The sequence below is a fragment of the Gallinula chloropus genome (assembly GCF_964237585.1).
Source record: "Gallinula chloropus genome assembly, chromosome: 18".
In the NCBI taxonomy this organism is placed as follows: Eukaryota; Metazoa; Chordata; class Aves; order Gruiformes; family Rallidae; genus Gallinula; species Gallinula chloropus.
The window spans coordinates 1,029,807-1,053,821 of NC_140103.1; the positions used below are offsets into that span (position 1 = coordinate 1,029,807).

Genomic DNA, 24,015 nt, shown 5'->3' on the forward strand with positions numbered 1-24,015 from the left:
AGTTTATACTGCTTCTTTTTAAGAAGAATTGAAGACATTACCAGAGTAGTTAGCTGGCTGTACGTCATGTAAACCACTGTCCTGCTCAGCCCCTCCAGAAGGTTGACAGAAGAGAGTGGAGGAGTTTCAACGGCACGTCCATCGATAACCACATCCAGGAAAGCAGCCACACAGCTCTGCAAAAAGAAGAAACAGTTTTAACATCAGAGACCATTCACTAGAGGTTGGAAAGAACACAAGTTATGACAAGAGTTAAGTAGTTTACATAATAATGTAAGTTTTGCTTCCTACTTTTAGAGTCCTAGGGTAAAATACCACCTATCATGAAAGTCACCGAAGAGCAAGCAAGGAAAGCACACAGACAGTTCCAGTGTTTCCTTCATGGCTTTTCTGCATTCAGAAATGCTGTCTTCTTACACTTTCTTTTTTTAAAAAAATGAAATCCAACTCTTTTATGGCAACTAAACTGGCCTTTCCTGAAGAATCTGCTGGGCATAGAGTAAAAGTGAAACAAGGAAGCGACTCACAGTGTCACTTTCTAAGCTGACTGAAAGGTACTTGTACAATAAACGTGTAACTCTGTGTGACTGTGTAACAAGGATAATTAGCACAAACTCAGAAGTTACACCAAGCTAACCAACAGTGTTTCAAACACAAGACAATACATCAAAGATCATTACTCTCACTGTTCCTCTGATGAAGCTCATTTCAGTACTGTTATAGATGATTCATATTAACAAAGGAAAAGCTGAACAAAAAAAAAAAGCAAAACTATGCAAAAAAGGAACAGAAGTTCCCTGAACCAACAAAGTTAACTTGGTTTTAAACCAGGCTTCATACAAACATTTTCTTCAGATCAAAGTGTTTTCTTTAGATTCAGAAGAAAATCCACAGGTTCAACATTTCAGTTTAAAATGTAACTTGCTTTTATTTCTTTCTTGTATTTTCTTTTAAGAGGTATTATGTCAGGGTAGAAGCAAGAATCCCTGACCTTAATTCTAGTACTCTAGATTCTGTTCCCAGCTTTGCACGGGATTTAATCTGTTTTTCAGTACATGTAACTCAGAAGTTAAACACTTAGTAAGTCCTCTGTGATGTCTGGAAAAGAGACTGCAGAAGGATGAAGGGTACACATGAGTCTTGGCTTATAGCCTGGATTCTTACTTTGTCAAATTTAGCAAGGTTGCTCTTCATACGTGGATCCCCTTCTTCTGAACCAGTCATTGCCAACTGCTGCAGCAGCCTCCCAACCTGACATGAAACAGAAGCATGAAGAATGAGCACCTCAAAACACCATGGTGGATCCAACTGCAAACAGCAGCTGAGACAACCCCTCCATTCTGATTTCTCATTTAATACTCTGAGAAATACTCCTGATTGAGTGGACAAACTTTTGTGCTTGTTTTCAGGGCAGAAAGAAATGCAACAAGCTTTAGGAAAAAGCAGTGGTTGCATTTAACAAGAAAATCTGTGTGCAGCCACAGATGCTGTGAGCATCCATATCCCCCTCCCCTTCCCAGGAACAAAGCATGGTTTGTTTTTACAGCACGTCAGAGCTGAGAGTTGAATCTAGGTCATCTTAAACCTAGAGCTTTCAAATGCCTGTATGTATTTTAGTCAGAGTATGTTGGAGGGGGAAAAGAAAGAGAGGACTAAGCCTTGTTTCAGAGAATGCATTTCTTGCTAACCTCTAACGGCCAAACAGCTCTCAGTTCTCAAGGGCTGCCAAGTACAAGCTCTGCTACAACAAGCAGTGACACAGGAGAGGACTGCTAATGTATCTTAGAAAAACACTGGCCAGGCCCTGTCAGAAACAGCCCAGGTAAAACTCCCCAAAACCACCACACTGTGCACATCACTCCCTGCCCAGGTCAGGGACCACAGCCAAGAGCAGGTTTTGTTACTTGGGTGAGGAATGGCCTCAGTCAGACAAGTGTTGCCAAACACCTTCAGACTACACCTCTACATACCACCCCTGAACTGCCCCAACGTGCAGAGACAAGCATCTGTCATGGATGGTGGGGATACTCTCAGGCCTAATGCAACAGCAGTGAGCTGTTCCTCTGGGTGTCATCACCACACAGGAAGGGCTTTGCAGCAAGATGTCTCATTATTCTGCACAATACCTCACATGACATTTACTGTCGCTTTCACTCTTTAGCTCCCGTGCCTTACCACATTATAAAGCACATTTGCAACTCTTCTAAGAGACAAAGGAATACATTGGATGGATTTGCCTGTCAATATTTTCAGCAAACAGATAAACTTCTGAGCATGACTTTCCAGCAACAATTAACACAAACATTCTGTTAGCAATTGTTTTACAGGTAGGAGGGACGGTACCTTTACTAGCCAACATCAGTTCTAGTGGGAAAAGAAGGCCAAGAACATTTCTCATACTTTTCTTTTAAGCATCAAAGTGAATCATACCTGCATCAGATTAAATCGTGCCACCTCATTTATAGGAGCATCAGAGATTATCCCGTACTGCTCTGGGTTAACAATTGCTGGACAGATGAAACAGGCTAGGAGGAGATCTGTACACATTGCTCTGACCTCCCCAACCTCCAGCCTGTCTACACACGAGAGAGTTTTGTACATTTGTGACACAATCCATCTCAAGCTGTGGGGAAAACAGTAAGTGTTTTGTTTGAGATAGCCAATGAATTTGTTCACCAAGGTCACCAGCTTGGCCTCGTTGGAGTCAACCATCTCTTGGACTCTTTGCTTGAACTTTTCTGTGCCTTTCTCCCCGAACAGCTTTTCCTGTTGGACCGGAGAGAATCTCTCAATTAACTTGTTGGGATCGGTTTCCAGGTGGTCTTCATCTTCAACCAGAAGCTGCATGATTGGCTCATGTAAGGTTGCAGTGAGAAAGAGTTTTGCAGAAAAGAGCCCTTCAGAGAAAAGCTTGAACAAGATGCTGAAGGCGCAGGTGCCTCGCCTCAGCAGCCGCCTGGGGTTGTCGCTCTCCTTGAGTTCAAACTCGATCAAGTAGCGCAGGACCTGGAGCAGGTAGCTCTCATCCTCCTGCATGATGCAATTGCCATAAATGGAGGTGAAGACTGTGTGGATGACACTCTGCGTGTTGTCCTGGTTGAGCTTCTCTCCGGCAACCAGGCAGGATGCAATAAGCCTAGGGTTCTCCCTCAGTCTGTTCAGGAACTCTCCGTAAGCAGTCTCCTGAAATCCCAACTGCTTATAGCCATCCACAAACTGCGTGTCCTCCAGGATCTTGGCATGCTGGCAGCACTCAGCAGGAGAAGCTTCAGCACTGTAAAGAAAAACATTGACACTGGTAAAGTAACTCTTAAGCAAACAAACTCTGTAGAAGATGCCACGTGGCTGATCTATGATCAAGACCAGTGCCAGGGAAAAGTGTCTCCACACAGTTACTGCAAATGACTTGCAAAATCAGGAATAAGGAGAGTTTGTTCCCATAAACTATGAACAGAATTAAAAAAGAACCCCACATGTTAAAAAAAGGTCACTTAAACTGCCACAAGCAAGTTTCAGGTGAGTCACATTCCCTAGTCTAGGTCTGTTAGAAAACATTAGCACAGCAAAGGGCTCCAGACACCAAGTGTGACAAATGTGATGGATTTGCTGCTGTTTGGACCACCTCCCAGCTCACCTGGTTATGATCAGCCTGTCCAGGTTAATCCTCTGCTGCTTGGAGATCCACGCGGTGCGGTACAGCTTCTCAGCTGTCTTCAACACGTCCGCGTTGAGCCTCTGGATCAGCTGCTTCTCCGAGTTCACGTACAGCCGCTCCTGCTTGAGGTGGTGAGCCAGCGTGTGTATATCCAGCTTCACCATCTTGGGCAGGGTGACAGGGTGCTCACTGGAAGGCAGGAAAGGAGACGGGTCAGGGAACGAGCTCGTCAGCCCCAGTGAGTGAAAAGCGGGTCATGAACTTACACTTAGTACCAAATACTGCTGTGACCCCTTCCATGTGAGCACGCAAGGTGTTCCTCTGTAATCCACAGCCCCTGTCTAATGAGAGGGTCACTCTTTCCTCATGTGAGGCTCCCTAATAGCCAGCCTCATTAACCCCTTGTTAAGTCAGCCCATCAGGGACACCTGCATAGCAGCGAATGGTATCTATCTGAACTGACAGCACAGCAGTACAGAACACCCGCACCACACCTCCAGCACGGACGATGGGGCTGTTACTGCGGTTTGGGTGACACAAGCCCAGGGAGAGGAAGAGCATTCCCATTCCAATTCGCTGTCTGGTGAGCAGGCAACAAGCTTCCTGCACTCTCTGCTGTCTGGAAGCATGCCCACACAGCACAGCGCTCTCCCAGCACTTGGGTGTCCCTACCTCAGACCCCTTAAAACAAGCAGCCTCTCACCTGTGCACAAGGAGCACCAAACTCTCAATATCAGTCCTCTCTGCTAGAAATATTAAATAACAATAATATTACTAATATAAAAAAACAAAACCAAACCACCAAAATCAAGGAGTATCAACACCCAGATAAGGCAAAAGTTGAGAATAACTGGGGACTCTGCTCAGCAGGAGAATTCATTCAGAAAAAAAAAAAATCCTCAAGTATTTAAATTCAGAAGATTATTTATTTGGGCCACAATCCAAAAATGTTCTTTTAAGGAGAGAAAAACTGAAACAGCCATAGGCTTTCTCAGCACATCAGGGACAAGAAACTACACAAACCACTGTTGTGCCTCAATGTAACATCAGCTCTAACTTCCTCATCAGAAAACCTCTGAGTTACTTGTTAGCAGTTTGATAAACAAAGAATTCCACACCATTCAAAACAAGTTCCAGGAGTTCATCTATCTAAAAATTAACTCTAGGGAAAAAAGCCCCAAACACCACATCAGTTGTATTAATGCTGAGAGGGGAAGGGGGAGCATCATGCAGACCAGATTATGTTTCCATGGAATTAATGATTAACTGCTTTATGTCTTCATCCCCACCAGAACTAACAGCCACACCAGCTAATTTGGGAAGAAAATGGGTTTGATCCAGCTATCATCTGTAACAGCTATCTGTCAGCTATATTGGGAACAGATCTATGTCAGAGCTGTGAAGGGATCTGGTGATGAACCCAAGGAAGCCATGCAGCCTGTAGAGACTCCAGAGGAGCCTTGCTCTGCAAGACTGTTCAGTCCATGCCTGAGGAACTACAAGTAACACACCACACACTGCCCTAACGCTCTCCCCTTCCAGTGTTTCAAAGACCTGTGTTTTGCTGTTCAGGAGATGATCCTCTCTGAAGAATACAGATTAGCTCTCTAATTACACACAGGTTTTACACTTGTCGAGGTTTTTCAGTGTGCAGAGGAAGCCTGGTAACTAGATGCACTGACTAACATCACTGCTCCTTGTGTCATTAAGTTCTTCCACACGTAGTTTTAGCATCACAACCAAAACCCTAGCAGAGACAGAGAGAGATGCTGTCACAAGCCTTTATGCATACAAAAAGTTGAATCTTATTACACCTGATGGTTTAAAAGTCGTTCCTAGAGAATACAGATAACTGTAACTAAAGCCCTCAAAAATACCAACCAAAGAAACAAGCCCTTAGAAAAACCCCAACAAAACCCCCCAGCAGCCCCAACAGCAGCTACAGTTCGTGCATCAGGAGGTGAGATTAAGCAAGCAACGTCAAGGACACAGTAATTCAGATGTTTTTAACTAGGACAGTTGCAGAGAAATGATTAGAAAAAGAAACACTGATGTTACTCCCAAAGTTCTTTTGAGAAACAAAGAACAACTTCTTGCAACACATTTATTTTTAGTCCCAGGATTCTAGGGCTCACCAAAAAAACCCCAAACCCTGCTACTGCCTGCAAACCCAGTAGTAAAGAGCTATCAGGCTGTGAGCTACTGGTATCAGCTGGGAAAAAGAAGCTGTACACATAAAAATACACGTACAGGAGGTCTGCAGAACCACCTTGTGTCTCTCCAGATGCTTTCTGTTGTAAGGCTGTACTTAGAGAGCCTCTCACAGTTTATCAGACCTTAACAGGTGTAGTTGATGCTCTCCACTGTGAGGTGTCTACCCACGGGCTCCCCTTCCCCGGGCAGACTGGGTCCAGGCGGGTCTCCTGCCTGACAGCACGTGTTGGGAAGCAGAGGGGACCCGCTCGGGGTGCTCCCGGTGAGCAGCCCACCCACAGCACCCCCCTTCCTACGCCTCTGCCTTGCCAAATTTCACAACAAGCTTCTATTTTTGTGTCACTCATTACAAAGACTCTTAGCAGCAGCCAAGGCGACTAGACAGGCCGGAGGTGTGTCTCACACCCCGCGCTCTCCCGCTGTGTCACTCGGTGTGTTCGTATTGTCCTTCTGAGCAGAGCAGACGTTTCGGCATCGGGGACGGACTGACAGCGCTCAGCCTCTGGGCAAGACTGTTCCTTCCTCTCCCCTGGCCCTCAGCAAGAGCAAACTCCAAAAGTCCAGTCAGCAAGAGAGATAAAGGTGGCTGGGGAACGATACACTTTTTCTGGCAAGTTATGATTATCAAAAGAGCAGGCAGACTGCTTGCAATCTTTGCTGCAGCTAAGGACAATAATTAAACACACAGTTAATACTCAGAAAGCATGTAAGTCTCCTGCACGTTCAGGAGTCTTAATAGACACACATATAACCCACCTGCCCAGCAAGCAAAGCAGCAGAGAATGTCAGAGTACTGCAAACCAATATAGTACCATGTGTGTTGCTACCTAAAAATTAAAAAAAAAACCATGGGCCTCCAACATCCCCAGGAGCTGAAGCTACCACCTCACACAGGGCTGATCTGGGCACCGCCTCATGACAGCATCGCAGCCCTGGCACACAGCTGTGTAACTACCTGTCGCTGTGACCCTCAGCCCCCAAACAAACCATGACACTACCAGCATCCACACTCCTGAGCGCACTGGTCCCGTGACTGCTTGATAATACCTTATCAGTTGGCTGCTACCCATGTCTTTATCTTATCTGTCCCTATTTTAGAACACCAGAAATAACAAAAGCAAAAGGAGAACTGATCTGGAACTGAACCACAGCAGGTTAATAAGTACCACTGCTTTGTCAAGAGCTATGAAAATCCACAGGATTTCCCTGTGGATTCTCAGGAAGTCAACTGCACCCTGGCAGTTTTGACCCTACGTACAAGAAAAGGAGTCAGCAGCTTCCCTGTCTTTATAATCCTCTGTAAAAGTTGAACTGATTTGCTGCTGAAATGCTCCTCCCCGAAGAGGAATGCCTCACTCACTCCCCTTTACCAGTTCTCACAGAGGAGTTATTCTCAAGCCCCACAAGTGCAGCAGGAGTCAGTGCAAACAGCAGTGTCTTCACCTGAAGTCTCTCACAGACATCTGAGATCAGCAGAGGCACAGAGAGGGTGGTTCAACACGCAGGGCACTTCAGCAGGCTTCAGAGGGCTCTGCAGAAAACTGGCAGCACAGTAAAGGAAACCCCAAAAATCAGGCTGAGCAAGATGCACGTGCTGTTACTGTCTTCAGATACCGATCCTAGTAACACAGCTTGTCTAGAAAGTACGGCACCACTGACACACCACTCCCCTTCAAACACCCCCTCCCTTCAGGACGGGTATGAAAAGACAACAGTTGTGTTCTGTGACCTTCCCAGGCTACACACCATGCACTCCCAGACAGCACTCAGGAGCAATCAGCCACAGTCAGTAAGACACCAGCGAAGGCAGCGTTGGGGCACAGCGAGCGGCAGCAGCTTCGGCTGGTACTCACTCCAGAAAGTTGTTTGCCAGATTCCCTTATCAGTCTCTCATGAACAAAATGATCCCATTACCTGGTTTATGACAACCTGCATCACACTTGAAATAACAGATGTCTGTACATGGTAGTATGAGGGAGGCAGCTTAGGAAATAGAGATATCAGCGGTCTGCTGTGGCTGAAGAAACAGGTATCGCACAGCTCCTGCTGTGTGCAAATAATTATTCAATCCTGGCAATTTCACCTTGATAAGAAACACACTCCAACTTTTTGTCAGCTATTTCAAGACTGCTTAGTAACCTCCTAAAAGCTGTGACGTGGTAAGAGCTGAGCAAACAATTCAAACAATTTCACTTCATGATGCTCCACCGTATCAACATCAAAGGCTGCATGACCTGACAGCATCTAAGATGTTTTGCCCTGCTATCAGCACGACAGAAGTGTGTTCAGAACCAACGACAATCTCTGCCTTTGATGAACCCAGGACACAGATTGCCTCCTACATTTACCAGTCCTGAAGAACACTGCATTTCATCTTTGGGTACCGAGCTCCAACTTACAAAGCACCTGGCTTAGTACTGTGGCACACAGGAACAAGCAGCATCTCTGCTACCGAGTATTTCTGCAGTTCAGTTGACAGAAAGGAGATTAAGCAAAGTAGTAAATATTGCTAGTACACCAGAGTCTTCCTCCCCTCCCCGTGCTTCCTGCCCAGGGTTATTTGTTCCTCCTGAGCCGCGCTACGCAAGACCTGGCTTCCAAAGCAAGTTTGGGCAGATCTCCCGTAGGCAGGGCAGGGCAGGGCAAGGCACCACTGAAATCGCTCCATCTTACTGAAAAATAATTCCAGTGCAGGCCTGAAGAGCTCCACGCTAAGCACCCCGGGCTAACAAGCTGTATTTCTTTAGATAAGCAAGCAGCCTATCTCCCAAAGCTGAGCTAAGAAAAATCCATTTCTCAGCAGGATCCTCCACCGCAGCCTCGCAGTTACCCACTGAGCCCTCAGGTTACAGTGCCCAGCACATCACAACACACGTACAACATGCAAAATGCATTTCAACTTGCCACAGTTCAACACTAATCAATAACCAACTCATACCTCAGGTTTGTTTCTACCCAGTGACCACTCTGCAGCTGGCATTGAACATGCTGTCTGTCTACCCAGCCAGCCTTATGTGCAAGGAGCACCTCACTTCTTATGCCCCTGAACTGAATTTACCAGGATCAGTTGGCTGTTAAATTATCTATTGAGTATTACTGTGTTGCACAAAACCAACACAAGCATATAACCACGCACATGAACTCCACTGCAGTCGCTCCTGATGCTGGAGAGGAGTTCCCCTTACGTAAGGAGTCCTACTAACAAACTTCCAGTCCGAAGAAGTGCAGAACTCGGGGCCGCTCGCGCTGACAAAAACAACCTGCTGCTGGCCCCTTCTCTGGAGGCCAGCTCCCTTCCTCATACAGGAACAGCCCATCTGCAGTCCGCTGGGAAGGGTAACTGCTATTATGGACAGGAGGCCTGACAAACCTCATACCAACCCCCTCGTGTCTGAAGTGTTTGGAACCCTCCCCAGCAGCAGCAGCAGGTCCATCTCCCGCAGCCACCATCCCGCCACGAAGCGCAGTGTTTCACACCCCACCCCACCTACTGTCCCTGCCAGCCTCGCCCTTCGTTATCTCCCAACTGCAGCTCCTCCGCGCGAGGCAGCGGCGTGGTCCCCAGCAGCAGCATCCTGCCCCCGGAGCGCAGCACAGCGCGCTGGCTCCGCGCGCCTCAGCGCGCCACCTCCCCTCTGAGCACCCTGTCGTGACTTGGCAAGAACAGCCAGGCAGATCCCGGCTTGACGGGGCTCTGCCGCGCTACGGGTCTGCTCGCGACAGGAAAGGGAAGTCGCGATACTCGCCGAGTTGTGAGTTTTACCGCTCAACACAAAAGGCATCGCGGGGGGACGGCAGCGGCGCCCGCGCCCAGCCGCTCCCACAGCCACCGGCCCGGGGCCTCGGTGGGCGGGCGCGGCTGGGCCCCGGCCCCCGGCACCCCACACGAACACGGCAGGCAGGGCTGGCTCCGGCCCGAGGCGGCGGGCCGGGAAGGAAAGGCACGGACCAAACACTCCGCAAACCTCGCGGCCAACTTCGGCCGGTCCCGCCGCCGCTGCCGCCCCCCGCCCGGCGCCGAGCACGGCCACACGCAGCCTACCTCGGTCCCCGCAGCGCCGCCCGCGCCTTCCCGCTCCCCTCCCTGAGAAACCAAAGCGCTCTCTCAGGCCCCGGGCCGGCGGGAGGGCTGCGGGCGGCCTGGCCTCGCCTTCCTCCCGCTCCCGGCCTTCCTCCTCCTCCGAGCGACGCGGGACGGCGGGGGAAGGGGGGGGGGGGGTAAGGGAGCCGAGCGGTGCCGCGGAGCGAAGGGGAAGGGACGGGAGGGGAAGGGGGTGATACGAGCGCGTCCCTACCCGGCCAGCGCCCCGGCTCCGCCGCCCCCGCCGCCCGGCTCCCGCTGCGGCCCCGAGCCAGGCGCGGCACTGCGCAGGCGGCGGGCGGCGACGGCCGCCGCGCTCCTGGGACATGTAGTCCCGCGGCCGGCACCGGGCGGGGCGGGCGGGAGGCGGCGGCGGATGGCGCCGTGCGTGTCGGCCCAGCCCCGCCCGGCCCCGGCCCCGCTCCGAGCGCCGCAGCGTCGCAGAGAGCAGCGGCTGCTTCGCGGCTGCCGCGTCCGCAGCCCGAGGCGGTGCGGGCGCGGCGCGGGGCTCACCTCGCTCCCTCTTCAGGCTGTCCCCGCAGGACGTGACAGCGCCTGGCGCCAGCGCGGGGTGAGAAACAACGAGCTGGGACTGATGGGGAGTGTGGTCAGGTCACGGAGCAGCTCGCCTGCAGCTCCCGGGGCATGCTGCGGCTCCTTGCAGCGCCCTTAAGCCAAATATCGTGCCAGCAGGAATACTAGGGAAAACCCAGTAGGGTGACACTCATTAATCACATGGTGATTTGTCCCGACAGAAGCCCATTTTCAGGGGGGTGAGATAGCTGGAGACACAGCAGCACAGCTCACTGGGGAGGGATGCCTGGTCACAGCACAACATGAACAGTCCTCTGAGGCTCCGAATGCCACCCAGCCTTCCGGCCCCCCAGGGCTGCTGAGTTCCCCTCACTCCGTGACGGAGGGCACGGTGTGCCGGGCTGGTGGTGCTCTCAGTGGGAACGGGACAGTCCCCTCCGGAGGCACCACACCTGCTTGTTTCTATGCCCCAGCTATCTGCAAAGCTGGCCCCAACAGGCAACTCGACTGCCAAAACGTTACACTTGGTATCTCTCACTGCCCGGAACACTGACACAGTTACTGCCCTGAATTCTCTTCTCTGATAAAAGAGAATGTCTTATGTAATGGAATGTTCAACGTCCAAATAACGTTTTAGAAACGACTATGGGAAACTGAAATGTCCTAAGAAAAAAATTTCTCAAGCCCCAACACACCAGAGCCCAGCAAAGTGCTGCCACACAGCAGCTGTCACGCTGCATTCCCAGCAGGAACACAGAGCACCAGCTGCATTTACCACATCACTGAGAACTGCGGAAAATGAGCCCCGGGCCCAAAGGCATGAAGCTGTGCCCCCACCCCCAACCCTTTTCTGCAGGAGGCTTCCTAAGAGATAAAATACGTTACTGACAGTTCCTGGACACATCGCTAAGCCAGGAGTTCAGTCTCATCTCAGGACTATGCTCTGTCGTTTGCACTACACATCTCAGGGCTTTTTTGAAAGAGAAAATCAAATCGGTGTGAACGCAACGCAGATGTAACTCAGCTTACAAAACAACACCCACAAGCAGATATAAAGGATACAAATCATATTTCAAAATAGGGAAATCGTGACAATGTCTCACTTCAGAATGCAGAGAAATCCTGGCAAATCCAAGTCATTACACTCGGGCAGTGCTGCCTGGTCACAGCGCTCCCTCCTTGCAGCCCTCTCTATACTGAAGTTACCTGGAATTGTTTGTACCAGTTCTCAGGGCTGGTACATCTGGAGGTAACAACCAGCTTTTAGGTTCTCGTTTTGTGTCCCTCTTCAATCCCCCAAAGCTTTCATTGCTAATTTGGAGCTTTGTACCTGTACCACCAGCTTTAGCGTGGGATTTCAGGCAGGCAGGTACCACATGCATGGGCGACCTGTGGCTGCGTAAGCCAACACAGGGCAGGGGTGCAGCCCCTGTGACCTGCACCCCACAGCGGCGGCCTGGCTGGACCTCCCAAGTGCCAGGCCCTCGCCCTCCTGTGCAGTCTCCCACCTCAGGAAGCCCCGGGCTGATGTAACACTGCGCAGCAGGTTACTTCTGAGCCAGGACACGGTGACTCAGCACCCCGACATCGCGGGTCAGGAGGCGGCCAGCGCCCCCCAGGAGACCCACGGGCTCTCTCTCCGGAGCCAGGGCCACGCACCGGGCCTGGCCTGGGACGGGGGCTCCCATCCCGCGGCCCCTCGGGCCCGGCTGCCCACGTCGTCCCCGTGTGCCCAGCGGCTCCGCGGCTGCCGCGGGTGGGGGCGTCCGCCTGGGGGCTGGGGAGACCCCGCGGGGCCGGGCCCGGCTCCGCGGCAGAGGGACGCGGCGGCCCAGCCAGGCCCCGGGCCCTGCCCCCTGCCTCAGCCGCGCCTCCCCCGCCGGTCCCGCGGCCTCGGGGCGCCCGGGGCCGGGAGGCGTCGCAGGTGCGCGGGCCGCAAGGACCGAACCCCCGCGATGGCGGCTCCGGCCGCCGGCGGGGCCGGTAACCATGGAAACTTCCAGAACGTCCCCCCGTCCCCTAGCCCGGGCCTCGCCATGACGGCCGCCCCCGACCAATGGGCTCCCTCCGCTTGGCTCACGCTTCTCCGTTGATAGGTCCGCGGCACCGGCGGGGTGAGCCAATGGCACGGCGGGAGCGGGGCGCGCCCGGCGTGTCAGAGGAACAGCCTGACTCCCGCCAATCAGGCAAGGCCAGCTTAGTAGCAGCCAGCCAATGGGGAGGCTCCAGCGAGGGCCCCGCCGCCAATGGCGAGCCTCCACGAAGGAGTAACAGAAGGTATATAAGGGCGGGCGGCGCGGCCTGGGCCCGCAGCAGTGGTTGGGGGCGCGGGGCCGGCGGTTACGGTAAGAGAGCGGCCGGGCAGGGCCGGCGGCGTGGGCCCGGGAGGGTGGGGGAGGGGAGGAGCGGGGCGGGGCGCGCCTGTGCCGCCTCCATTTTGTGACCGGCGGGCTCTCGGCAGGGCGAGCGGGCGGCATGAGGCACCTCCTGTTGGCGCTGCTGGTGCTGGGCGCCGCGCGGGCGGACGACGAGGAGAAGAAGGAGGATGTGGGCACGGTGGTGGGCATCGACCTGGGCACCACCTACTCCTGGTGAGCGGGGCGGCCGGGCCTGGCGGGGGGAGCGGGCCCCGGGGGGGGGGGGGGGGGGCTGCGGTCCCGGGAGAGCGGGGGGGGTGTGTGTGTGGAATAACGGGGAGGGGGGGGGAAGCGGAAGGAGCGGGGGGGGAAGCGGAAGGGGGGTGCGGGCCCCAGCGCCGCCTCACTGCTCCGCCGCTCGCAGCGTGGGCGTCTTCAAGAATGGCCGCGTGGAAATCATCGCCAACGACCAGGGGAACCGCATCACGCCGTCCTACGTGGCGTTCACGCCCGAGGGGGAGCGCTTGATCGGGGATGCTGCCAAGAACCAGCTCACGTCCAACCCCGAGAACACCGTGTTCGATGCCAAGCGGCTCATCGGCCGCACATGGAACGACCCCTCCGTGCAGCAGGACATCAAGTACCTGCCCTTCAAGGTGGGTATGGGGGATGCTGGGGCGGGGTGGGGCTGTGTGTCCGGTCAGGAGAGGCTCCTGAACCAGGGTGCCCTCCCTGAGCAGCCCTGCGGTTCCTGGGCCCCCCTGAGGGCTGCGGTGTATGAACAGCAGTTCTGTGTGTCAGCTGGTGTTCAGAGCATCTGTGTTACAGAGGCTTTGCTTAACCTTCAGAGAGGCAGGGGCCACAAACAAGTGGGAATGGTTCAGAGAACTGTTGAGTTCACAGACAGTATGTGGTGTTCTCTCCAGGTTATTGAGAAGAAAGCCAAACCCCATATTCAAGTGGATGTTGGAGGTGGACAGACAAAAACATTTGCTCCTGAGGAAATTTCTGCTATGGTGCTGACAAAGATGAAGGAAACTGCAGAAGCTTACTTGGGAAAGAAAGTAAGTGCACAAGTACTAGTAACAAGAGCAGCAGCTTTACAGAACAAAAGATGGGTGGGCTGAATCCCTGCACCAGCCTTGTGGTGTGGCCCAGTGGAATGGGGCTGATACTCAGATTTCACCTGTGTTTAAAGAACTTGGGGCTGTATATCAGCACTGCCATGGCTGCTGGCAAGCTCTCTGCTTTGCTCTGTTTCTGTAACAGTCATTTCCTTACTCAGGTTACCCATGCTGTTGTTACTGTGCCAGCCTACTTCAATGATGCGCAGCGCCAGGCTACGAAAGATGCTGGTACCATTGCTGGGCTGAATGTGATGAGAATCATTAACGAGCCGTAAGTAGCTGTCCCTGTGCTGTGTGCTGTGGGGGTGGTGGTCCCAGGAGGCTGAACGGGCCTTTGCCTTTGCAGGACGGCAGCTGCCATCGCCTATGGGCTGGACAAGAGAGAGGGAGAGAAGAATATCCTGGTGTTCGACTTGGGTGGTGGAACCTTTGATGTCTCCCTGCTCACAATTGACAATGGAGTGTTTGAAGTTGTGGCTACTAATGGTGACACCCACCTGGGTGGAGAAGACTTCGACCAGCGTGTGATGGAACACTTCATCAAACTCTACAAAAAGAAGACTGGGAAAGATGTCAGGAAGGATAACAGAGCTGTGCAGAAGTTAAGACGGGAGGTGGAGAAGGCAAAGAGAGCCTTGTCATCTCAGCACCAGGCTAGGATTGAAATAGAATCCTTCTTTGAAGGGGAGGATTTCTCAGAGACACTTACTCGAGCCAAGTTTGAGGAGCTGAACATGGTAAGTTTAGGAAGGTAAAGTTACACTGCCTCTGCTCTGGCTTGCAGATGGGATGGGAATGTGCAGCGTTTCGTGCTGTGACATTGCACTTGGAGTATAAATAACTTGCTGCTTGTGCTGAAAATGGAGCGGCTGCTCCTTGCCAGGGTAGCTGGGGCCGTGGTAGTGACAGCTGAGGTCTCATCAAGGCTGTTCACAAGCCTTGTGGTGTTTCTCCTCTGCTCATCCTTTGTACCCAGAGGCTGTGTGTAACTGGGAGATGAGGCATGTGGGAATAGAGTCTTACAGTCCTGCCTTGTGTTTTGTCTTCCCAGGACCTGTTCCGCTCCACCATGAAACCTGTTCAGAAAGTTCTGGAAGATTCTGACCTGAAGAAGTCTGATATTGATGAGATTGTTCTCGTTGGCGGCTCCACTCGCATCCCCAAGATCCAGCAGCTGGTTAAGGAGTTCTTCAACGGGAAGGAGCCTTCTCGTGGCATTAACCCAGACGAGGCTGTAGCCTACGGGGCGGCTGTTCAGGCTGGTGTTCTTTCCGGGGACCAGGATACAGGTGAGGCCACTGTCACTGTGACAGCCAGCTTGCTGCTACTTGGCCCTCGCAGCTCTGTGCCTCTGAGGCCTCAGGGTCCTGTTGGCAGTGATGGGGTGGTGGTTCCTTCTGATTGAAGTTGTGACAGTCCCGCACTTCTTGTGTTACAGGTGACCTGGTGCTGCTGGATGTCTGTCCTCTGACCCTTGGCATTGAGACTGTTGGGGGGGTGATGACCAAACTGATCCCAAGAAACACTGTTGTCCCAACAAAGAAGTCTCAGATCTTCTCCACAGCTTCTGACAACCAGCCAACTGTCACCATCAAGGTCTATGAAGGTGAGTGTCACCCGTGGTGGCCCATGGGGTGGCTGGAATCTGTAGCACTCACTACCTGCCACTGTCCAGTCCCAGAGGCTGTGGGCACTGAGTGGATGGTTATGGATGATACAGCTCTGTACTGGCCATAGTGTGAGGCTCTGGAGCAGCTCTCCTCAGGCTGCTGGGCCTGCATCAGAGCCTGTCACTGGAATCCTGCTCTCCAGATAGGGCCCTTGCTCCTGGGTGTGTTCTGAGGAGCTCCTCAGAGGAGTTAATGCTGCAGCTGTCTAAAAACCTTTAAAAATCCTTGAAAAAGTGTTTCACTAAGTGCAAACCACTGCTAGAACAGGGAAAAGTGTATCTAACTGTGTCTGTCTTGCAGGCGAGCGGCCCCTGACCAAGGACAACCACCTCCTGGGAACATTCGACCTGACGGGCATCCCGCCCGCGCCCCGCGGCGTCCCCCAGATCGAGGTCACCTTCGAGATCGATGTGAACGGGATCCTGCGCGTCACCGCCGAGGACAAGGGCACCGGCAACAAGAACAAGATCACCATCACCAACGACCAGAACCGCCTGACGCCCGAGGAGATCGAGAGGATGGTGAACGACGCGGAGAAGTTCGCGGAGGAGGACAAGAAGCTCAAAGAGCGCATCGATGCCCGGAATGAGCTGGAGAGCTATGCCTACTCCCTGAAGAACCAGATCGGCGACAAGGAGAAGCTGGGGGGTAAGCTGTCATCTGAGGACAAAGAAACGATAGAGAAAGCCGTGGAGGAGAAGATCGAGTGGCTGGAGAGCCACCAGGATGCTGACATCGAAGACTTCAAAGCCAAAAAGAAGGAGCTGGAGGAAGTGGTTCAGCCCATCGTCAGCAAGCTGTACGGCAGCGCCGGGCCTCCCCCCGGCGACGAGGAGGCGGCCGAGAAGGACGAGTTGTAGATACTGGCGGCTCAGTGTGTGTATATATTGGACTCAGGAACACTTGTTTAAAATATTGAACTCTGAATTTGGAATGTAACTCTGAATCTTCACTCGCGAGTGGAGCTGGAAACGCTAGCCCGACGTGGCTCTATCTGCTTTTGTTAGCAGGTGCTTGGTGTCTGGGGAGTGGGGGTGGTGTATTTAACAGCGCGGTCATGCCCTGAGCTTGGTGTAGAACTTTTCTACCTGAAGTGACCACAATAAATTTGTTATTTACACTGGACACTGTTTCCTTTTCCAGCCAGCGTGGGCCCTGTGCCTGAACCCTCCCCTCACCATGCACTGGTGTGGCACTGCTCCAGCCAGGCACTCTGGGGCTCTGGGCCTTTGGCCTTAGGGCTAGGACAGCCTTGTCCTCTGCTCTCGCTGTGCAAACAGGCTGGGCTGGGCCTCTGGCACCTCTTGCCCTGTTTTTGGAGTGTCCTGGTGGCCTTAATCCCCCCTGCAGTGCTATGATGTAATAGAGCCTTAAAAGGAAGGGGATATGCAATGAGTAATTGCTAAAGGGGTGCTCTGCCCTTGCCTGGGGCATGGGAGGGCAGGAGAGCTGTTGTGTGACACCATGATGTGGAAACTGCAGCGTGGGGAAGGGAAGGGCTGAGCTCAGCTGCACCTAGAGCTCCCTGGAGTGCTAGGACCCCCAGAGCCCCTTCCTTTGACCTTGCTCTGGGCTTGGTAAGAAATTCCCCTCCTTTCCCTGGTGTGAGGTACAACTTGTTACCAGTTGTTTTGTTTTTTTTTTAAACAGTTAAAGCTCCTCTGACCTGCCTCTGCTGCCAGATCCCACAACAGCTTGGCAGGTGGAAGTGTCCCTTCTGGTAGGGAAGCTGCCCACCCTCCCCTTCTGCAGTAACCTCTGCAGGGCCAGTGGCTGCTGCCTTCCCCCAGCTCTGCAGGGAGCTGGCCCTGGCCCCTCAGGCCCCACTAACATAGAATCACAGAATCGTAGGGGTTGGAAGGGACCTCGAGGGATCATCGGGTCCAACCCCCCTGCCAGAGCAGCTCCCTAGGACATATCACTCAGATAGGTGTCCAGATGGGGCTGGAATCTCTCCAGAGAAGGAGACTCCACCACCTCCCTGGGCAGCCTGTCCCAGGGCTCCCTCACCCTCACTGGGGAAAAGTTTTTCCACGTGTTGGAACCTCCTACACTCCAACTTGCAGCCACTGCCCCTTGTCCTGTCCCCACAGACACTGAAAAGGGGCTGGCTGATTCCCCCTGCATCCCCTGCTTAAGATAATTATAGACTTTAATTAGGTCCCCCCCTAGTCTTCTCTCAGCTGAGGGCAAGAGCTTTATTGGACAGAACGACTCGCTCGGTGGTGCTGTGTGTGAGCACAGCTCTGCTACTCGATCAGGCTCACAAGGCAGTCCCTGTGCAAGTCCCCCTCTGTGTCCATCCCACCAAACACTAACAGCAGGTGCAGGACTGTGTCTTCAGCACCCCCACCCTGGGGTGGGGCAGCTCTGTCACCCCCTGGGGCTGTGGACTCTCTCCCAGCTGTGTCTCCACAGGTGACATTCCCCCCATCTCCACTCTTCCCAATGTGCCAGGGAATGACACACATGGCGTGGTCCAGCCTCGCAGCAGGCAGAGGGGCATCAAACTGTAAGTGTGTCCACTGGTGCTTCTCTGCAGGGCAAAGAGACATTCACACCTTTAAATGGGGCTTCACAGGCTTGAAAGCATGCTGGGACCGCAATGGTGGCACCAGCTGGCACAGCGATGGTGGCATCAGCTGGCACAGCAATGGTGGCACCAGCTGGGCCAGTCTCAACCCAGCAGAGGTTCGGTGCTGTGCTGGGCTCACTCCAGCACACACACCGCTGCCCCGTGGCTGAGCTGTTCCTACCTGTGTGCAGCCTGTAGGTGGAGTGCAGGGCGCCGGCCGGGCCCAGCCCCCCGAAAATGTAGAGGTGCCCTCTGAACACAGCGGCGGCGTGGGACGCGCGTGCCGCCGGGACGTCGCCCGAGGCTGGCACCTTCACCCACCGCATGTCACCTGACGGGGGAAGGGAGGGTGGCTGTGGCTGTACGTTGTGACAATCCCACAAGCTCCGTTTCACACACACAGGGTGGTATTTCAAGCACTCAAGAACCCCAGGATCGAGCCCCATCACAGCACCAGTGGCTGTGCAGGACTCACCCCCACACTTACTCGTATCGATGCAGAACAGATCGTCGTGGAAAACCTCTCCAGCTAAACCTCCGTGGATGAAGAGTTTGGTCCCAACTGCAGCCATCACGTGTCCGTGCCGAGGAGAGGGGGGATCACCCTGAGTATCTGGCTGGGACCAACTCAGGGTGGCTGAAAACAGGAGCACACAAGCGTTAGGAAGGGAACTGCAGGTGCTTTACAGACCAGAGACCCCAGAGGAAGGACCCCAGCTCAGGCTTCCTAAGGAAGTGCTTGCAGTGGGCCGGAGAAGAGCCAGTGCCCCTTCATAAGGCTCCTCCAGAGGAGCTCTGTGTGCTGCTCTGATGACTCAGTGGCAGGAAAGCCCATTCCACCTGGAAAGCAAACCCTTCCTGGTGCACACAGGGCTGCAAGGACAGGACAACAGCACACAGGCAGCACAGTACTCAGTCACTGGGCATGTGTGACACACCATTCCCATGGCGTTCTACACCCCAGAGCTTGACACTGCCGTTCTGGCCCCACTTCAGTGGCTCCACAGAGACATCAGCAAGGGATGTCCCCCTGCCCACGTAAACCTGCAGCCAGGGCAGGGCCCAACGCTGCCAGGTCTCGGGGCGAATGTGAAGCGCAGAGCCCCGTTCGGCAGAGCTCTGCGCTGCAGCACAGCTGCCTTGCCTGCCCGGCGGTACCTGTGTCGAACACGTGCAGCCGCTGGTCTGGAACCGGCTCCGCTCCTCTGTCTCCCCCTCCAAACACGTACAGACAGTCCCCTACGGCTGCTGCGGACGTGTGGAACGTCCGAGGCTGTGGCTGCTCGCCGCTCACTGTGGGGCTCTCCCAGGTCCCGATTTCTAGTCAAGACGTTTGATTAGCAAAGCAGAGAACTGACCCGGCTCCCCCGTCCCGCCCCGGCAGCAGCCCCGCACCGGCGGTGAGCGCAGGGACCGAGCCGCCCTCGGGGACTCACCCGGGTCCAGCACCTGGACGCAGCTCCGGTTCCCGTCCGGGTGGGCGCCGCCGAAGACCCACAGGCGCGGGCGGGCGGCGGCGGGCAGGAAGGTGGCGTGCTCGTAGCGCGGCCGCAGCCCGCTCCAGCCGGCCGCGGCCCAGCGGTGCACTGCTGCAGGCGGCGGAGAGCGCGGTCAGCGCCGGCCCGGCCCCGCGGCACCCCCCGGCCCCGCGCCCCCCCCGGCCCCGCGCCCCCCACCCCCGGCCCCGGCCCGGCCCCGCGCCCCCCCGGCCCCCCCCGGCCCTCACCCAGCTCCACGAAGTGCGCGTCCGCGAAGGCCCCGGCGGGGTCGGCGCCGCCCAGGATCAGGACGCGGCCGGCGCCGCCCGGCAGGAGGACGCAGCCGTGGCCCACGCGCGCGCGGGGCCGGTCACCGTGCGGCGACAGCCGGTACCTGCGGGAAGCGGGGGGCAGCGCTCAGCCGGGCCGGGCCGGGCCGCGCCGCGCCGCAGCCCCCCGGCCCCACTCACCACCTGCCCGGCTGCGGGCGGCATCCCGGCTCCAGCAGCGGAGGCGCCCGCGGCCCCATGGCGGGCCGGGCCGGGCCGGGCGGAAGCGGCGCCGCCTTCCGGTGCCGCGCGCGCCGGAAGAGCCCGGGGCTTCCGCCGGCGTCGTCGACCGGCCGCGCCGCTCCCCGGAAGCGCCGGGTCCCGCTTCCGGCTCCCAGACGCCGTCCCAAGATGGCGCCGCTGGACCTGGACAAGTACGTGGAGATCGCGCGGCTCTGCAAGTACCTGCCCGAGAACGACCTCAAGGTGCGGCCGCGCCGGGCGGGGGGGCCGGGGGCGGGCGGGGGCAGGGCCCGGGCGGGCGCTGACCCGGCGCTGTCCCGCTCTTCCCCCGCAGCGCCTCTGCGACTATGTCTGCGACCTGCTGCTGGAGGAGTCCAACGTCCAGCCCGTCTCCACGCCCGTCACGGTCTGCGGGGACATCCACGGGCAGGTAACGGGCGGCCCTGCCCCACCAAGCGCCGCGCGGCGCGGCGGGCGCGGCCCCTGCTCACCCCTGGCCTCTCTCCGCAGTTCTACGACCTGTGCGAGCTGTTCAGGACCGGCGGGCAGGTCCCCGACACCAACTACATCTTCATGGTACGGCGCCGCCCGGGCGGGCCCCGCCGGCAGCCCCCGGGGCCTCGGCCCTGCCCGGCAGCCTGGGGGCTGCTTTGGCCGCCGGTTCCCGTGGGTTTGGTTTTGTGCAGTACGAGGGGAGGGGAGAGCAGTGGGTGCAAGTCGAGCCCTGCCCAAGCGTGGGGTGACCCAAGGGGCTGCCAGGCCTGTGTCCAGGTCAGGCCTGGAGCCTGGGTGACTGAAGAGCCTGTTCTCCTGGGGCCAGGCAGCCCCTGGCCTCCTGCGTGGCACCCTGAGGTGGTCACAGCGGGTGCATCGCTTGGTGTTTCTCCCTCCGGCTGCTTCTCCACTCACCAGCGGTTCTTTGACTTGCAGGGGGACTTTGTGGACAGAGGTTATTACAGTCTGGAGACTTTCACTTACCTGCTGGCGCTGAAGGCGAAGTGGCCGGACCGCATCACGCTGCTGCGAGGCAATCACGAGAGCCGGCAGATCACCCAGGTGTACGGCTTCTACGGTGAGCGTGACTGCGGGGCCCAGGGGCTGCCTGGGGCTGCCTGGGGCTGCCTGGGGCTGCGGGGGAGCGGGCTCCATAGAACAGCTGCCGCCTGCGTGAATCCAGACCAAGGTGTCCAGTTCCTCTGGTGCCTGGGCTGTCTGTTTGGTGCCGGGCTCAGGGTCAGGCCAGAGCAGCACAGAGCTGTACAGGGTGTGCCACAGTCCCTCGTGCTGATGGGGTCTGTGTGAAGTCACGCTGCTTCCACGAGTCCCCTGAAGTGTCAGGATAACTACAGTCAGCGTAGGGCACTGTAGGAGCCGTTCCCTGTCCACAGCCAGCAGCCAGGCAGGTGCCTCTGGCAAGGGGAAGCAGCAGAACCCCTGGAAAACCAGGGGGATCAGAGTGCTTGGAAATGGCCTTCACTTTTGTTGTGTGAGGCTTTGGGAAAGCTGGAGGAAATCCAGGGAAAGAGCCAGTGCCTGCCACAAGCAGCGTGCTGTGTGACACGCGTGCTTTAGCTGTAGGTGTCAGCGGCAGCACCAGTGTCACAGGCGGCTTAGGGAAGCGCCCGGTGTGTTGTGGCTGCTGGTAGTGGTGGGAATCTTCCCCTGGCCCTGGGGGGTCCGTGCCTCCCACCTCAGCTCCCTTACACCCAGTTTGCCAGGCGAAGCACTCAGCTGGGGTGGGCAGGGCCGGTCCCAGCCGCGGGACGGTGTGACCGCGTCCCGGCTGCGCTGCACCGCCCGGCGCAGCACACAGAGAGCAGCAGGTGCCTCAGTCCCTCCCACCGCCCCTCCGCTGCTCCTGGGAGGGGCTGTGCTGTGCACCCAGCTCTGACCTTGTAGTCTGAACTCCTTCTGATGCACTAACGAATTCTCTTGTTGAACAGATGAGTGCCAAACCAAATACGGAAATGCCAATGCTTGGAGATACTGTACCAAAGTCTTTGACATGCTCACAATAGCAGCTGTAAGTGCAAACACCACCTTCCAGTGTACGAGTAGACTGCCCGAACGTGCCTGCCAGCAGCAGTGGCCTTTGGGGGTCCCTGGTGGCCTCTGGGCTGCCTTAACCCCGTCTCCCCGCTTCCCCAGTTAATCGACGAGCAGATCCTGTGCGTGCACGGCGGCCTCTCGCCCGACATCAAGACGCTCGACCAGATCCGAACCATCGAGCGGAACCAGGAGATCCCCCACAAAGGCGCCTTCTGCGACCTCGTCTGGTCCGACCCCGAGGACGTGGACACGTGGGCCATCAGCCCCCGCGGCGCGGGCTGGCTCTTCGGCGCCAAGGTGACCAACGAGGTAACCAGGCTGCGGGCGCAGCAGCTGGCAGAGCCGTGAGGCTGCAGCTGCTGCAGCGCTGAGCAGGTGGCGGGTGCCGCGAGGGGCTGGACGTGCCCTGTCAGCCCGCAGGGAGCAGGCTGTGGTGCTGCAGAAGGTTCCTTCACAGCAGCTTGAGAAGTGGCCCGTTTGATGGTAAAAGCGCGAGGGCGTCTGCCAGGCACGGTGCTGCTGGAACAAGGATGAAGCAGAGACCCTGAGCAGCGTCCCTGGGGCTCGTGCTGGGTGCTTCCCCAGGGATGTGGGGAAAAACAGTGTGTTCCATTTCTTGTAGTGGCTCCTGACTTGGCTTTTGTTGCTTGGGGAAGGTGAGCAGGCTCCTGAGGGCCACACGCTCCCAAACTGGACGTGCCACCAGTGCTATGCTTTGTGGCCGTCCTGCAGTGCCTTGGGGAGGGCTCAGGCCCTCAGCCACCTCCCCTCCCTTGGTGTTTCTCACTGCTTGGGTCTCCAAACCCAGACAGTTGGGGTTTTCAGTGCACCTTCCCCTGAACCCTGGCTGGGGCAGGAGGGGGCTGGGCTGTGGGCACGGGCGTGTGGCTGCTCAGGGTAAACTGACCTCCCTCTTCTCCCTTCCAGTTTGTCCATATCAACAACTTGAAGCTCATCTGCAGGGCGCACCAGCTGGTTCACGAGGGCTATAAGTTCATGTTTGATGAGAAGCTGGTCACGGTATGGTCTGCTCCCAATTACTGCTACCGCTGCGGGAACATTGCCTCGATCATGGTCTTTAAAGACGTGAACACGCGGGAGCCGAAGCTGTTCCGTGCGGTCCCAGACTCAGAGCGCGTCATCCCCCCCCGCACAACCACACCCTACTTCCTCTGAGCCCCCTCCCTGCCTGCTGCCTCCCCCCTCCCCTCCCTCGACAATATACTTTTTATTGAGCACTTTGCTGCTGAAATGCTGCCTCTTGCCTTTTTTATTTTTAAATTATCAAGATTTATTGTGTATTGCCCTGTCTGTAGCCAGTCCCCCTCCCCAGGATGCTCCCAGAGTGTTTGTGAGACGTCCCTGAGGCTGACACACCAGCCCCTTTCCCCCTCCCGTTGTGCCCCCCGGGCAGCAGCTCGGCCCCAGGGCCCGAATCAGCTTTTTTTGCTGGGTAGATTTCGCAGCCGTTTCAGCAGCAAAGTGGTTGGTGCGCGGGGCGGGGCCGCGCCTGGGCAGGGCGCAGAGCCCGGGGCAGCCGGGCGGGCCCTTCCCTCCCGCGCCCCCTCCCCGGGGCGGCCCTGCGGGTCCCGGTTGGCGCGAGAAGCGGCTGCGGCGGTCGGGTTTGTACATTAAAGTCAGTGGTCGGATTTTTCTCAGCTCTCCCGTGTGTTTAATGAGCCGGGCGGGGCCGCGCGGCCCCTCCCGCTCCGCTCCTCCCCCGGCCCCTCCCCTTGTCCCCTCCTCTCCCGGCCCCGCTCCCC

The 24,015-nt window shown here is 56.2% G+C and overlaps 4 protein-coding genes across 7 annotated transcripts in view; 2 read left to right on the top strand and 2 right to left on the bottom strand.

The window, feature by feature from the left end:
* GAPVD1 (GTPase activating protein and VPS9 domains 1) overlaps nucleotides 1-11,826 on the bottom strand; it is a 29,786-nt gene extending 17,960 nt beyond the window's left edge. The window contains exons 1-5 of the mRNA XM_084272658.1: nucleotides 11,815-11,826; nucleotides 3,635-3,844; nucleotides 2,431-3,274; nucleotides 1,165-1,251; nucleotides 42-176 (exon numbers count right to left, since the gene is read on the bottom strand). Of these exons, the coding sequence (XP_084128784.1) occupies nucleotides 42-176; nucleotides 1,165-1,251; nucleotides 2,431-3,274; nucleotides 3,635-3,819 (1,251 nt within the window). The 5' untranslated portion in view covers nucleotides 3,820-3,844; nucleotides 11,815-11,826. The remainder of the gene's footprint in view (nucleotides 1-41; nucleotides 177-1,164; nucleotides 1,252-2,430; nucleotides 3,275-3,634; nucleotides 3,845-11,814) is intronic.
* A 980-nt stretch (nucleotides 11,827-12,806) lies between these two features.
* Nucleotides 12,807-16,763, top strand: HSPA5 (heat shock protein family A (Hsp70) member 5). Its single transcript, XM_084272789.1, has 9 exons — nucleotides 12,807-12,829; nucleotides 12,946-13,075; nucleotides 13,266-13,497; nucleotides 13,768-13,905; nucleotides 14,127-14,239; nucleotides 14,315-14,705; nucleotides 15,020-15,257; nucleotides 15,407-15,574; nucleotides 15,939-16,763. Exons 2-9 carry the CDS (start codon nucleotides 12,960-12,962, stop codon nucleotides 16,496-16,498), a joined length of 1,956 nt encoding a protein of 651 aa, XP_084128915.1. The 5' UTR covers nucleotides 12,807-12,829; nucleotides 12,946-12,959; the 3' UTR covers nucleotides 16,499-16,763.
* Nucleotides 16,764-17,808: 1,045 nt separating this feature from the next.
* On the bottom strand, nucleotides 17,809-20,228 carry RABEPK (Rab9 effector protein with kelch motifs). 3 transcript variants are annotated; one of them, XM_084272556.1, is made up of 7 exons: nucleotides 20,162-20,228; nucleotides 19,940-20,085; nucleotides 19,650-19,799; nucleotides 19,372-19,533; nucleotides 18,701-18,850; nucleotides 18,395-18,544; nucleotides 17,809-18,174 (listed from the first exon to the last, which is right to left on the bottom strand). In XM_084272556.1, the coding sequence occupies exons 1-7, from the start codon at nucleotides 20,218-20,220 to the stop codon at nucleotides 17,888-17,890; spliced, it is 1,104 nt and encodes a 367-aa protein (XP_084128682.1). In that variant the 5' UTR covers nucleotides 20,221-20,228; the 3' UTR covers nucleotides 17,809-17,887. The 3 variants fall into 3 exon arrangements, with proteins under 3 accessions (XP_084128682.1, XP_084128681.1, XP_084128683.1); XM_084272555.1 differs by having other exon boundaries at nucleotides 19,650-19,802; XM_084272557.1 differs by lacking the exon at nucleotides 18,395-18,544 and having other exon boundaries at nucleotides 19,650-19,802.
* Nucleotides 20,229-20,371: 143 nt separating this feature from the next.
* PPP6C (protein phosphatase 6 catalytic subunit) lies at nucleotides 20,372-23,906 on the top strand (the record flags this gene model as incomplete). 2 transcript variants are annotated; one of them, XM_084272462.1, is made up of 7 exons in its annotated part: nucleotides 20,372-20,446; nucleotides 20,538-20,633; nucleotides 20,714-20,779; nucleotides 21,134-21,275; nucleotides 22,147-22,226; nucleotides 22,352-22,561; nucleotides 23,180-23,906. In XM_084272462.1, 7 exons carry the CDS (start codon nucleotides 20,372-20,374, stop codon nucleotides 23,426-23,428), a joined length of 918 nt encoding a protein of 305 aa, XP_084128588.1. In that variant the 3' UTR covers nucleotides 23,429-23,906. The 2 variants fall into 2 exon arrangements, with proteins under 2 accessions (XP_084128588.1, XP_084128589.1); XM_084272463.1 differs by having other exon boundaries at nucleotides 22,352-22,549.
* Nucleotides 23,907-24,015: the final 109 nt, after the last annotated feature.